The 15,242-nt window shown below is 42.9% G+C and overlaps 2 protein-coding genes across 7 annotated transcripts in view; one reads left to right on the plus strand and one right to left on the minus strand.

The window, feature by feature from the left end:
- The window catches only part of ctu2 (cytosolic thiouridylase subunit 2), a 93,859-nt gene that overhangs the window by 70,515 nt on the left and 8,102 nt on the right, over positions 1 to 15,242 (plus strand). The gene's annotated exons all lie outside the window — the stretch shown is intronic.
- piezo1 (piezo type mechanosensitive ion channel component 1 (Er blood group)) overlaps positions 1 to 15,242 on the minus strand; it is a 165,921-nt gene that overhangs the window by 60,350 nt on the left and 90,329 nt on the right. For all 5 annotated transcript variants that reach the window (XM_062961872.1, XM_062961871.1, XM_062961870.1 and 2 more), the window contains 10 exons: positions 7,962 to 8,133; positions 7,212 to 7,298; positions 7,043 to 7,127; positions 5,880 to 5,983; positions 3,702 to 3,962; positions 2,169 to 2,280; positions 1,907 to 2,085; positions 1,497 to 1,645; positions 888 to 1,058; positions 673 to 773 (listed from right to left, as the gene is read on the minus strand). In XM_062961872.1, coding sequence (XP_062817942.1) covers positions 673 to 773; positions 888 to 1,058; positions 1,497 to 1,645; positions 1,907 to 2,085; positions 2,169 to 2,280; positions 3,702 to 3,962; positions 5,880 to 5,983; positions 7,043 to 7,127; positions 7,212 to 7,298; positions 7,962 to 8,133 — 1,421 coding nt within the window. The remainder of the gene's footprint in view (positions 1 to 672; positions 774 to 887; positions 1,059 to 1,496; positions 1,646 to 1,906; positions 2,086 to 2,168; positions 2,281 to 3,701; positions 3,963 to 5,879; positions 5,984 to 7,042; positions 7,128 to 7,211; positions 7,299 to 7,961; positions 8,134 to 15,242) is intronic.

Consider the following 15,242-nt stretch of genomic DNA (forward strand, 5'->3'; position numbering starts at 1 on the left):
CCCAAAAATAAAGTTATATTATTTATAAAGTTATATATTATATATAAATTCCATGGAGCAAGGCAAGTAAAAACAGGCAACATAGCAAAACAAGACCATGGGCAAAACTTGGATAAAGTGATTCAGGAAGCCAACATAAAATCCCAACTGGAACACCATAAATCCTTGGAAACAGGGAGCACTGAGAAAACGCAAACCTTGGGTAAGCAAAGTTGTCTCGACTGAGAAACGAAAGCAACATAAATCAATAAAAGCCCTCCCCAAAATCCCCAGCCATGAGAAATTCACTTTTTCTTCTTTCTGAGACAGTTGGATGGTGATGATGATGATTATTATTCAATTGTAAACGAGCCAACCACCTGAGCTTTACTGAGCATTTCCTATCTTTGCTGTAAAACTGTCTTCGGTTCAAGGTTATCTTCTCGCTGCCAGAGTGTAACTCTGCAGAAATTGGTGAAAGGTCATCTGAACCCGTCTCATCTACACTTAAGTCCGGCTGCTCAAGCCTCTCATTGAGACTTAACTCCGGCCCACGTTCCTCAAGAGAAACATCATTTTCTGCCTGAAAGTCAGCCTCAGGGTGAACAGAAGGAACAGATACAGATGGATATACAACATATGTTTCCTTTCATGAGCCAGAGTTTTCCTGGCAAATTTGCAAATTTGTCTCACCTCCAGACTCATCCTGAACTTCATCCCTGGCCTCTCCGTCTCCGGCTTCATCTCCGTCTTCCGAATGGAGCAGAACCCGGCTTCCGCTCAACTCTTCCTCACTAGAAGAGAGGGAGAATACTATGGCACACACCATCATCATGCTATGCTATGGGGATGCTGGGAACGAGACGAAAACAAAGCAAGATTGTGCTAGAAGGCAACACATGACATACCCCAATGCACGGTGTCGCGGCGCAAGGACGTGCTCCAGATCCGTGACACGCATGAACTGGCGGTGGAAATAATGCAGCTGCAGGATGCAGGCCAGGAGGAAGAAGCCCGGGATGAAGATGCTGGAGAAGAGTTCGGAGACGCTGAATTGCTCCAGACCCAGGTCTCCCAATCTGTGTGTGATAGAAAGGGGAGGGAATAATATCAAAACAGAGCGGTGACATTAAACAGAGGTGACCAAAGGATAGGCGGAACTGTACAAAATGCATAAGGTTGTGGGTGAATTACAACTCCAAGAAACTCTGTCCATACTTTAAAGTTTGTGATGTTGGGCATTCCTGATTGCAATAATACTCAATACCTGATCCTTTAGATATCTTGAACGCCCATTTACTAGATTTTAGATGCCCATCTCCTAGAAGACTCAATCGGCACGGTCATTTCTACAAATAGAAGACGGGATCCAGGGGACCAAAGAAGCCCCCCAAACATCTGGAGAACCAGAAACTGGGAAGCACACCCATGTTGTGCTATGGTTTTCCCAAGCAGTGTGCCTCTGTTGACATCTCTTTCCATGATGTAAATGGTAAGACGGGTCCATCTGCACTCACTGTTCGTCCGTCAGCCCCGTGAAGTTCCGCCAGTACATGGGGAAGTCCTCAAACTGGAAGGTGTAGACCGCAATGAGCACCAACATGGTGTAGGCCACCACCAGCCACCAGAAGGCCTTCAAGAGTTTCCTCCAAAGGCTGTAGTAAACCTGAATAAATGTAATAATACCAATAATAATAGAGAAAATAATAAATGTACCATATATTCTCGAGTATAAGCTGACCCAAATGTAAGCCAACCAGGACCCTCACCCAAGTATAAGCCGAGGGGGGCTTTTTCAGTCTTAAAAAAAGGGCTGAAAAACTAGGCTTATACTCGAGTATATACAGTACTAATCCCATGATTCCACAGCTCCGAGCCATCAGTTCAAGTGATACCAAACTGAATCAGTTGCTCAGTGTAGACACACCTGGAAGAGGGTGAGGCTCAGCAGAAAGAGGAACATGTAGACGATCTTGTAGACCACCAACCGGCCGGCAAAGGTGACCACGATGAACATGCCGGCACAAACCAGGATCCAGAACTTGGCGAAGAAGCCCGTCACGTAGGCCCCCAGGGTCTTCAGCACGTCCCGCTTGGGGATGGCCCCTAAAAGAGAAGGAGAAATAAATAACTTTGCACGACTTTGACCCAGGCAGACAAAACCTCGTACTTGGGCTCCCAGTTCTCACCTGAGTCCGTAACGGTGACCTCCTTCAAGGGCGCCACGGGTTGCTTCTTTTTTAGCAGCTTCTCCTTCACAAATTGCCGCACCAGGAGCCAGAAAGTCAGAGTGTAAAGGAGCTGCAGGCAAAAAGAAGGAGAAAAAAAGAAGAATTTAGCATCAGGAGATATCACGAAAGATCACTTGTCTCCACATTTCATAATATACATCCTTTATCTAAAATGCTCGGGACCAGCAGTGTTTGGGAATTTGGAAGATTTTGAGATCTTGCATTTCCATATACAGATTGAGAATCCCTTACTCAGAATTCCAAAATTGTCCATTTGGATGGCTGAGATAGTGACACTCTTGATTTCTGGTGCTTCAATGGAACTAAACTTTGTTTCATGCACAAAAGTTTTTTAAAGTTTTTAAACATTTCTAAAAAGTTTTTTAAAAGTTCCTAAAGTTTGTTTAAAGTTTCTAAAAAGTTTTTAAGTTTTTAAAAAGTTTCTAAAAAGTTTTTTAAAGTTTCTAAAAAGTTTCTTAAAAGTTTAAGTTTTCAAGTTTCTAAAAAGTTTCTAAAAAGTTTCTAAAATTTTTTAAACGTTTCTAAAAAGTTTCTTAAAAGTTTTTTAAAGTTTCTAAACTTTTAAAAAAGTTTCTTTAAAAGTTTCTTTAAAAGTTTTTTAAAGTTTCTAAAAAGTTCATTTGTTTTTAAAAGTTTCTTAAAAGTTTTTTTAAAGTACCTAAAAGGTTTCTAAAAGTTTTAAAAAGTTTTTTAAAGTATTTAAACCTACTGGATATGTATATAAGGTGTATATGAAACGCAAATGAATCTCATGTTTGGGTCCCATATGTATATGCAAATACAGCTCTTCCAAACTTTGAAAACATCAAAAATCCCAAGCATTTCTCATCCCAAGCATTTTGCATAAGGGAGACCTATACGTACCTTGGATATCTTGGACATAGAAACCTTATTTATGTTTCTGACGCACCTTATACAAATAGCTTGAAGGTGATTTTAATATGTGTATTTGCATATACAGTATATATACATACATTGCAACATATCTTATGGATAGGACCCAAGTCTAACCACAAAATGCACTGATGTTTCCTATACAACTTACACATATAGTTGAAAATCATTGCATACAACATTATAGATGGGACTCAAGACTAAAACCAAAATTCATGGATGTTTCTATGCACCTTACACATATGCCTGGCATGGTCCTTTCATACACTATGTATAGCGCTTTTCATGCCTGCATTTGCATTTATATGTCTTATGCACCTTACACATATGGTCTTTTCATACACTATTTCATACACTGGGCCCATAACCAAATGTCAGAGTAATTGCAGCGCAGCAGTCGTTGGATGGAGTCAGTGGAACGAAGAGACATCAGAGACGATGGTAAAACTATATACAAGTTTTACTGTACAAGACAAGCAGACTTGCAGACATGTAATGCTCTTTGTGCCTGCATTTGCAGACACATCAAGGGGAAAAGGTGCGCGGGTGAAGAGATCATGGGATTTGGCGGCTCACCTTGGCGCCCAGGTCGAGGCAGGGTCGGAGGGGCGTGCGGAGGCCCAGCTGCTGGAGGGGCATGAACCCCACGCGTGTGGGCAGCTCGGCCTCCAGGTCCATGCCCCAGACGTACTGGAGGCTGCAAAGGGCCACCCCGTAGAGGAGGATGAAGGGCGAGCAGAGCATGGCCAGCTGGTGCCGGTTGCGCACAATCCAGATGAGACAGGCCCAGAGCAGCAGCACAAAGGTCAGCCAGCTGTGGTAGGTGATGCTCCACACCTGGAAGACACAACAAAGGAAGGAACACTCGCAGCCGTTTCCAACAACACGGAGGACATCATCCACCCAAAGCAAAGAATATCGTATCTTGCTACAATTATCCTTCCACATTTGGTTAAGCATTCATGACTCCGATTATTCGTGCATCAATGTATGAAGGTTGAACGAAAAGTAATGCCTCCACCTTTGTTGCTTGGGTTTGGATAGGAATAATTTAATAAATCAAACAGAAATAATCCTCAGAATGTGCTCTTTAACAACCACTATTCACTTTCCCACATCGTCACCAGACAATTGGATACATTTCTGCCAACGACGAAGCCGTCATGGAAGAAGTCAACACTCTGTTCCCGCAACCAACATCTCACAGTTCCCATCGAGCACAGATCTTCCGATAGCCAAGCAAAGCAATAATGTGACCCACACGTTCTTGTGAAATGCCGATGATGCATGACATTCCTCTCTGAGTAATACGACGATTGTCCTGGATCAATCTGTCAACCATTTGCTTGTGAAACTCGGTGGTTGCTGTCACAGGACGTCCAACACTTTGTTTGTCACGCAAGTCAGATGTTCCCACCTCAACATCTTTAAACTCACTCACCCAACGGCACACAGGACTCACATCAACACCATCACCTTTGGAGTGAATCTCCTTTGGGGTGACACCTTCTGCTGTCGAGAATTCAATGACTGCATGTTGCTTAAGTCGCACTGACCGACCCTCTGCGTAGGGTTCCATACTTTGCACTTTAACAACACAACTGTTCAATGCTAAGGCTTCCCCATCTGCGCAGAGTTTCATACTTCACCCTTTAACAACACAACCGTTCAATGCTAAGGCTTCCCCGTCTGCGCAGGGTTCCATACTTTGCACTTTAACAACACAACCGTTCAATGCTAAGGCTTCCCCGTCTGCGCAGGGTTTCATACTTCGCCCTTTAACAACACAACCGTTCAATGCTAAGGCTTCCACTCTGCGCAGGGTTTCATACTTCGCCCTTTAACAACACAACCGTTCAATGCTAAGGCTTCCCCGTCTGCGCAGGGTTCCATACTTCGCACATTAACAACACAACCGTTCAATGCTAAGGCTTCCCCGTCTGCGCAGGGTTCCATACTTCGCACTTTAACAACACAACCGTTCAATGCTAAGGCTTCCCCGTCTGTGCAGGGTTCCATACTTCGCACTTTAACAACACAACCGTTCAATGCTAAGGCTTCCCCGTCTGCGCAGGGTTCCATACTTTGCACTTTAACAACACAACCGTTCAATGCCAAGGCTTCCCCGTCTGCGCAGGGTTCCATACTTCGCACTTTAACAACACAACCGTTCAATGCTAAGGCTTCCCCGTCTGCGCAGGGTTTCATACTTCGCCCTTTAACAACACAACCGTTCAATGCTAAGGCTTCCCCGTCTGCGCAGGGTTTCATACTTCGCCCTTTAACAACACAACCGTTCAATGCTAAGGCTTCCCCGTCTGCACAGGGTTCTATACTCTGCACTTTAACAACACAACCGTTCAATGCTAAGGCTTCCCCGTCTGCGCAGGGTTTCATACTTCGCCCTTTAACAACACAACCGTTCAATGCTAAGGCTTCCCCGTCTGCGCAGGGTTCCATACTTTGCACTTTAACAACACAACCGTTCAATGCTAAGGCTTCCCCGTCTGTGCAGGGTTCCATACTCTGCACTTTAACAACACAACCGTTCAATGCTAAGGCTTCCCGCCAAATGGAACTAGCTGTAGAGGAGAGTCTACTGAACAAGCCAGGACCTGCCGCAGACCAGGACGGCCATCTCTTGAGGAGTTACCGAGGTGGAGACATTACTTTTCATTCAACCCTCGTATTTCCTGTTCTAGGTCCTCCAGCATGGAGTCAGGTGCTTCACGCCTCCTTCTCTTACTTACTTACCATCATGGCAATGAGAGCACAGACGTAGCTCTGGTCCATGACGATGTGGCCCAACGAATGCAGCAAATGCAGCTTCTCCTTCTGCCGTTTCCGTCTCTTGTTGGCTACGGAGAAAATAGACGATTTTTTTGAAGCTGGTTTGGAGACGACAAGGGTGGCATTATTATGTTTATTTATATTTATTATGTTTATTTATATTCTACTCTCCCCCCCCCCCCCCTCCATAAGGAGACTCAATGTTAGAGCCCAGCCACCCATAGCACCAGGGCCTGCAGTGTTTCAGGACACGCACTTTGACACAGATGATGCTGAGGATTATGCTGATATTTCACCCTCCACGGAGGGGCCTTTGCAGCTGCAGGTGCCCGAAGATATTGACTTTAGAGACTTACTAATTGGGGAAGATTCCTCTACTCCTCCCTCGCAGATAGAGCCAGATGTTGCTGAGACGCCTGAGAATGCGTTTTTTAATCGTAGAGATTTTGTGACCAGAGAGAGAAGTGCAAAACAAGGGGTTCGCCGGAGCCAGAGACTGGCAAATAGATGGGATAATGGTGAGTGTTCCCATGAGAAAGTTTTGGGAGTTCGTACTTCCTAAATTGTGAACAGTCCGGAATCTGTTAAAAGTGTTTCGCTCAGTAGATTTGTTGCAGTGTCAACGTTGCTCTTCCTTGAGAGAGGTTTTCTCTGTCTCCAGCTCTTGTTTGTTTCCAAGCCAAGTTTATCCAGTTCCAGTCGGGCCGTGCCGTGCTGCGACTCTTGAGTAGACTTTGACTTTACTTCAGTTGTTTCCTTGTTCCTGATTCAAGTTTGCCTCAGCCTTGACAACCTTGCTGCCTTGATTGCTACGAAGTTTTTCCAGTGGATTGAACTCTGTTTCTGCCAGCCTTGTTGCTCTGTTTCAACTCATGGACACTTTGATTTCTTTGGAGAGCTATCAAGTTCTCATTGTGGATGATAATATCGGACCTTTTCCTTTACCCATTTGGAACTACCATTGACTTTCTAAAAAGAACCATTCCTTACTCAGACTCTATACCTAATTTCCTTTGGATATATAATTGCTTTAATAAATATATAGTGTGTTATATTGGCTCTTGTCTGGTTTTCGAGTGCTCATGCTGCCTCGGGGTGCAACACACAACCCAGCATGATGTCCTTACCAAGCGGCTCAGGCTCCTCAAGCGTATGCACGGTGCAATTCTCGGCATCATTGCCCGAAGCCTCTGTCTCGGAAACCAACATGGGCTGGAAAAAAGGAGAACAACATGAAATGAAGGGAAAAAGTCATAGCCGGTGACAGTCACAACTGAAATCTCAGGAAAGTCCCACCGTTGCGTCTCCAGCCCCGGCCTCTTGTTCCAGGGACCAGTTCTCCAGCTCCATCAGTTCGGAGGATGAGCTTTCGGTATCCCGTCGCTTTAAAAGAAAAACAGTGAATAAGCTTCGAAACGGGACGTATTTGGGGATCACAGTCTAGCTTTTCTTAATCCTATCAGCCAGAAATCCCAGCAATATTGGCATATGCAGATCTCCCTGTTTGGCAATGTTGTCACCAAGTAAACACTACTTAATTTAAGACAAAGCCAGACCAAGAAGCCATGAGATCATGCCTCATACACCTGAGTTTCAAGGATTTCTCACGAAGTCTCTCTGAACGCACTTAATCTATCCTTCACTCCTTCTGTCCTGAGACCTAATCTGATATCGTGGGAAAACTCCCCTCATCTGAAGATCGATTCCCATGAAAAATGGACTTTTCAGTGGTTTCCATTTCTCCTGTTGCTAAGGAACAAACATTGGAATCCAAAACATCCCCTGTCTCATCTTCCACTGCCTGTACTTTTTTCTGATCTAAGGCCTGCAATTCACCCCAATCACATAGACTCTTCAGTTGGAAACCCATCATCCCCTCATCCTCTGAGAAATCCCCAGTCTCTTGCTAAGCCTCAACATTTCCAAACTCAAGGATAAACTCATTACAAAGGGGTCGGAGGGAGGTGTCATCCTTGCATAGACGAGACCCATGGAAATCCACAGAACCAATCCATAACCAGTGATGTCCATCATGTTGAAACTCACCCGGTCGTAGGAATGGGACCTCCGGAGTTTCACCAAAGTGGCCAGAACATAGTAGAGCAGCAACAGGATCCCAGGGTTAACATAGACCGGCCAAGGCAAGCTGAGGTCCAGGAGGAGCGCATTGGGTTTGCTGCATCCCGCATGCAGGACGATGGCCTTCAGACCAAACAACCTACGGAGCAAGGAAGTCCTCAATATCTAGAGCACAACTTTCCAAACTTTTCGTGACATGCATCCTTTTGCGACACGGCCATTCAGTTTTAATAGCAAACCAGAGGTTATTAAACCAGGCATGGTCCAACTTCGGCCCTCCAAGTGTTTTGGAGTCCAGTTCCTACAATTCCTATATAAGACAACAATTCCTCATATATGATTTATATCTCTATATAACTGGAGGCCCCGGTGGTACAGCAGGTGAAACTGCTGAGCTGCTGAACTTGCTGACTGAAAGGTCAGCAGTTCGAATTTGAGGAGTGGGGTGAGCTCCAGCTGCTAGCCCCAGCTTCTGTCAACCTAGGTAAAGGTTTTCCCCTGACATTAAGTCCAGTCGTGTCCAACTCTGTGGGTTGGTGCTCATCTCCATTTCTAAGCCCAAGAGCCGGCATTGTCCATAGACACCTCCAAGGTCGCGTGGCTGGCATGACAGCATGTTGTGTTGTTACCTTTCCCCCGGAGCAGATCTATTGATCTACTCACATTGGCATGTTTTCAAACTGCTAGGTTGGCAGGAGCTGGGGCTAACAGCAGGTGCTCACTCTGCTCCCCAGATTCAACAACAACAACAACATTAATATTAATATGGTATATAAATATATTAACATTTATATACCGCTCTATCTCCCAGAAGGGACTCAGGGCGGTTTACACATAGTAAACATTCAATACCACATAAAACATACAATAGCCCTGTAATATAACATAAGCATAAGCATAATGATGATTAAAAACAAATATACCCATTTAAAATATAAAAGCAATTTCAAACTTTCGGTCCACAAGTACAGCAGCTCAGCGCTTTAACACACTGAGCCACCCGGGGCTCCATATCACTATATTATTACAGTAGAGTCTCACTTATCCAACATAAACGGGCCGGCAGAATGTTGGATAAGCGAATATGTTGGATAATAAGGAGGCATTAAGGAAAAGCCTATTAAACATCAAATTAGGTTATGATTTTACAAATTAAGCACCAAAACATCAGGTTATACAACTAATTTGGCAGAAAAAGTAGTTCAATACGCAGTAATGTTATGTTGTAATTACTGTATTTATGAATTTAGCACCAAAATATCATGATGCATTGAAAACACTGATTACAAAAATGCGTTGGATAATCCAGAACGTTGGCTAAGCAAGTGTTGGATAAGTGAGACTCTACTGTAATAATAATACATAGAGTAAAATAATAAATGTAACGATAATAATACATAGAGTAAAATAGTAAATGTAATGATAATAATACAGTAAAATAATAAATGTAATAATAATAATAATAATAGAGTAAAATAATGAATGTAATAATAATAATAGAGTAAAATAATACATGTAATAATGATGACAATAATAGAGAAAAATAATAAATGCAATAGTAACAATAACAGAGTAAAATAATAAATGTATTAATAATAATAGACTAAAATAATAAATGTAATAATAATACATAGAGTAAAATATTAAATGTAATAGTAACAATAATAATAGAGTAAAATAATAAATATAGTAATAATACATAGAGTAAAATAATAAATGTAATAATAATAATAGTAGAGTAAAATAATAAATGTAATAATGATGACAATAATAGAGAAAAGCCGACCCGAATATAAGCCGACCAGGACACTCACTCAGGTATATATGGTATATTATTTATTATTATTTTTGTAATCTATATATATAAAAGAGTGATGGCATCACGGCGACCCACAAAACAACAAAACTACAGGCCCCCCAACCTCGAAATTTGACAACACAACCCATCATCCACGCCTCTAGGTTGATACAACAAAAAGAAAAGAAAAATAAAGTCCTAATTAGAGAGAGAGGAATAATTGCTTTTATCCAATTGCTGCCAGTTAGAAGGCTGAGCTCCTCCAACTTGGTCTCCTAGCAACCCCAAAAAAAGTAATAAATAACACTAAAAATTAATACAATAAAATACTATAATAACAGAAAATAACTAAAAATAATACAAGAAAATAATAAAATATAATAAATAAAAATATAACTTACAATAAAATTAATTAAAAAAATGCAAATAACATGAAATAAAAATTACACAACAATTTTTAACCAATACCACCACCACTTTGCCACAGCAACGCGTGGCCGGGCACAGCTAGTTAATCTATATATTCATTAATCTTGGGTGCATTTCGAATTTTGCATTGCTGAATAAGGAACACTCAGGTGATTTCAAAGGCATACAACCAGAGAGACAATGATAATCAATGCAATTTTCGACGGACGCAAAGAGAGAGAGATGGGAACCTTGTCGCACCCTTTGCCATGAAAGGACTTTCCCAAGGGAAGACTGACCCAAAAACAAGGGAGATATTATGTGCCGATGTACACAAGGACGGGCAGGGTGGTTCAAAGCAAAGTGAGACCAATTCTTTGATCCTCACCCAGTTTGCAAAGAGAAAGGCGTTGCTTTGTATTTACTTAGGTGCCCATGTTGGAGTCGTTCCAAATCAACTTTTAAACCTCGAGGTCAAGGAAAGTATCACTGTCCAGAAGAAGGACTATTTGAGACCATCCTTCAAATTCCCCCGGGAGTTTTTCCAGAACTGGAGCTCTAAAAAAGTACATTTTTTGGATCTTTGGAAAGACCTGGGTGACTTTGGGCTCATCTACACTGCACAGTTAATCCAATTTGACACCATTTAAACTGCTCTAGCTCAATCCTGGAAGTTGTTGCTTGATGACACACCAGCACTCTTGGCCAGAGAAGACTAAAGACCTTGCAAAACTACAAGTCCCATGCCTTCGTAGTATTGAGCCATGCGTGTATCTACACCAGGGGTCCCCAAACTTTTTAAACAGGGGGCCAGTTCACGATCCTCTGGACCATTGGAAGGCCGGACTATAGTTGGCCACCGAGCAACAACAACAACAACAACAACAACAACAAAGAGTGTAGGAAGAGACCCTTTGGGCCATAGAGTCCAATCCCCTTCTGCCTTTGTGCACCAAAAGCACAAGCAAAGCACCCCTGACAGATGGCCACCCAGCCTCAATGTTAATAATAATAATAATAATAATAATAATAATAATAATAATAAAGGGTTGGAAGAGACCCCTAGGACCATTTAGTCCAACCCCCTTCTGCCTTTGTGCACCAAAAGCACAACCAAAGCACCCCTGACAGATGGCCACCCAGCCTCAATGTTAATAATAATAATAATAATAATAATAATAATAATAATAATAATAATAATAATAATAAAGGGTTGGAAGAGACCCCTAGGACCATTTAGTCCAACCCCCTTCTGCCTTTGTGCACCAAAAGCACAACCAAAGCACCCCTGACAGATGGCCACCCAGCCTCAATGTTAATAATAATAATAATAATAATAATAATAATAATAATAATAATAATAATAATAATAAGGGGTTGGAAGAGACCCCTAGGGCCATTTAGTCCAACTCCCTTCTGCCTTTGTGCGCCAAAAGCACAAGCAAAGCACCCCTGACAGATGGTCACCCAGCCTCAATGTTGTTAATAATAATAATAATAATAATAATAATAATAATAATAATAATAATAATAATGAGTTGGAAGAGACCCCTAGGGCCATTTAGTCCAACTCCCTTCTGCCTTTGTGCGCCAAAAGCACAAGCAAAGCACCCCTGACAGATGGTCACCCAGCCTCAATGTTGTTAATAATAATAATAATAATAATAATAATAATAATAATAATAATAATAATAATAATAATATAAAGAGGGTTGGAAGAGACCGCTTGGGCCATTTAGTCCAATCCCCTTCTGCCTTTGTGCACCAAAAGCACAAGCAAAGCACCCCTGTCCGATGGCCACCCGGCCTCAATGTTGTTAATAATAATAATAATAATAATAATAATAATAATAATAATAATAATAATAATAATAAGAGTTGGAAGAGAAGAAGAGACCCCTTGGGTCATTTAGCCCAACCCCCTTCTGCCCTTGTGCCGTGGGGGCCGGATAAATGGCTTCGATGGGCCGCATCCGGCCCCCGGGCCTTAGTTTGGGGACCCCTGATCTACACAATTGAATAAATGCAGTCGGACCCTACTTGCCCTGGATCAATAATACAGACTTGTGGGAGTTTTAGTTTGGTGAGACACCAGGACTCTTGAGCAGAGAAAGCTTATAGACCTTGGCAAAACTACAACTCCCATGACTCCGTAACATTGAGCCATGCATGTATCTACACAATTGAATGAATGCAGTTGGACCCTACTTGACCTGGATCAAGGCTATGGAATCCTGGAAGTTGTAGTTTTGCAAGGCCTCTTGGTGCCTCTGCCTCACCAAACTACAACTCCCAGGATTCTGTAGCATTGAGCCATGGGTACATCTCCACTGTAGAATTAATGCAGGTTGACCCCACTTGCCCTGGATCAAGGCTACAGAATCCTGGGAGTTGTAGTTTCGCAAGGTGTTTAACTTTTCGCTGCCTCACCAAACTACAACTCCCATGATTCTGTATCTTGGAGCAATGGGTACATTTCCACTCTAGAATGAATGCAGGTTGACCCCACTTGCCCTGGATCAAGGCTACAGAATCCCGGGAGTTGTGGTTTTGCAAGGTCTTTAAGTCTTTTCTGCCTCATTAAACTATAACTCCCTGATTTCGTTGCATTGCATCTCCAATGTAGAATTAATGCAGGTTGACCCCACTTGCCCTGGATCAAGGTTCCGGAATCATGGGAGTTGTAGTTTTGCAAGGTCTTTAAGCCTTGTCTGCCTCACGAAACTGCAACCTGGTTCCGTTGCATTGAGCCATAGGTGCATCTCCAATGTAGAATTAATGCAGGTTAACCCCGTTTGCCCTGGGTGAATATTATGGAATCCTGGGAGTTGTAGTTTTGCATGGTCTTTAAGCCTTCTCTGACTCACCAAACTACAACTCCCATGATTCTGTATCATTGAGACATAGGTGCATCTCCAACGTAGAATTAATGCACGTTGACCCCACTTGCCCCACTAGATCAAGGTTCTGGAATCCTGGGAGTTGTAGTTTTGCAAGATCTCTTGTCGTCTCTGCCTTAGCAAATTACAACTCCCATGATTCTGTAGCATTGAGCCATGGAATCATGGGAGTTGTAGTTTGGCGAGGCAGAGATGGCGAGAGACCCTGCAAAACTACAACTCCCAGGATTCCATAGTCTTTGATCTAGTGCAAGTAGGGTCCAAGTGCATTCATTCAATTGTAGAATGAATGCAGGTTGCCCCCACTTGCCCTGGATCAAGTTTCCGGAGTCCTGGGAGTTGTAGTTTTGCAAGGCCTTTAAGCCTTCTCTGCCTCGCCAAACTACAACTCCCATGATTCTGTATCATTGAGCCACAGGTGCATCTCCAATGCAGAATTAATCCTGGGAGTTGTAGTTTTGCAAGGTCTTTAAGCCTTCTCTGCCTCGCCAAACTACAACTCCCATGATTCTGTATCATTGAGCCACAGGTGCATCTCCAATGCAGAATTAATCCTGGGAGTTGTAGTTTTGCAAGGCCTTTAAGCCTTCTCTGCCTCGCCAAACTACAACTCCCATGATTCTGTATCATTGAGCCACAGGTGCATCTCCAATGCAGAATTAATCCTGGGAGTTGTAGTTTTGCAAGGCCTTTAAGCCTTCTCTGCCTCGCCAAACTACAACTCCCATGATTCTGTATCATTGAGCCACAGGTGCATCTCCAATGCAGAATTAATCCTGGGAGTTGTAGTTTTGCAAGGCCTTTAAGCCTTCTCTGCCTCGCCAAACTACAACTCCCATGATTCTGTATCATTGAGCCATAGGTGCATCTCCAATGCAGAATTAATCCTGGGAGTTGTAGTTTTGCAAGGCCTTTAAGCCTTCTCTGCCTCGCCAAACTACAACTCCCATGATTCTGTATCATTGAGCCATAGGTGCATCTCCAATGCAGAATTAATCCTGGGAGTTGTAGTTTTGCAAGGCCTTTAAGCCTTCTCTGCCTCGCCAAACTACAACTCCCATGATTCTGTATCATTGAGCCACAGGTGCATCTCCAATGCAGAATTAATCCTGGGAGTTGTAGTTTTGCAAAGTCTTTAAGCCTTCTCTGCCTCGCCAAACTACAACTCCCATGATTCTGTATCATTGAGCCACAGGTGCATCTCCAATGCAGAATTAATCCTGGGAGTTGTAGTTTTGCAAGGCCTTTAAGCCTTCTCTGCCTCGCCAAACTACAACTCCCATGATTCTGTATCATTGAGCCACAGGTGCATCTCCAATGCAGAATTAATCCTGGGAGTTGTAGTTTTGCAAGGCCTTTAAGCCTTCTCTGCCTCGCCAAACTACAACTCCCATGATTCTGTATCATTGAGCCACAGGTGCATCTCCAATGCAGAATTAATCCTGGGAGTTGTAGTTTTGCAAGGCCTTTAAGCCTTCTCTGCCTCGCCAAACTACAACTCCCATGATTCTGTATCATTGAGCCATAGGTGCATCTCCAATGCAGAATTAATCCTGGGAGTTGTAGTTTTGCAAGGCCTTTAAGCCTTCTCTGCCTCGCCAAACTACAACTCCCATGATTCTGTATCATTGAGCCATAGGTGCATCTCCAATGCAGAATTAATCCTGGGAGTTGTAGTTTTGCAAGGCCTTTAAGCCTTCTCTGCCTCGCCAAACTACAACTCCCATGATTCTGTATCATTGAGCCATAGGTGCATCTCCAATGCAGAATTAATCCTGGGAGTTGTAGTTTTGCAAGGCCTTTAAGCCTTCTCTGCCTCGCCAAACTACAACTCCCATGATTCTGTATCATTGAGCCACAGGTGCATCTCCAATGCAGAATTAATCCTGGGAGTTGTAGTTTTGCAAGGCCTTTAAGCCTTCTCTGCCTCGCCAAACTACAACTCCCATGATTCTGTATCATTGAGCCACAGGTGCATCTCCAATGCAGAATTAATCCTGGGAGTTGTAATTTTGCAAGGCCTTTAAGCCTTCTCTGCCTCGCCAAACTACAACTCCCATGATTCTGTATCATTGAGCCATAGGTGCATCTCCAATGCAGAATTAATCCTGGGAGTTGTAGTTTTGCAAGGCCTTTAAGTCT

Source organism: Anolis carolinensis, unplaced genomic scaffold (genome assembly GCF_035594765.1).
Source record: "Anolis carolinensis isolate JA03-04 unplaced genomic scaffold, rAnoCar3.1.pri scaffold_9, whole genome shotgun sequence".
Lineage (NCBI taxonomy): Eukaryota > Metazoa > Chordata > Lepidosauria > Squamata > Dactyloidae > Anolis > Anolis carolinensis.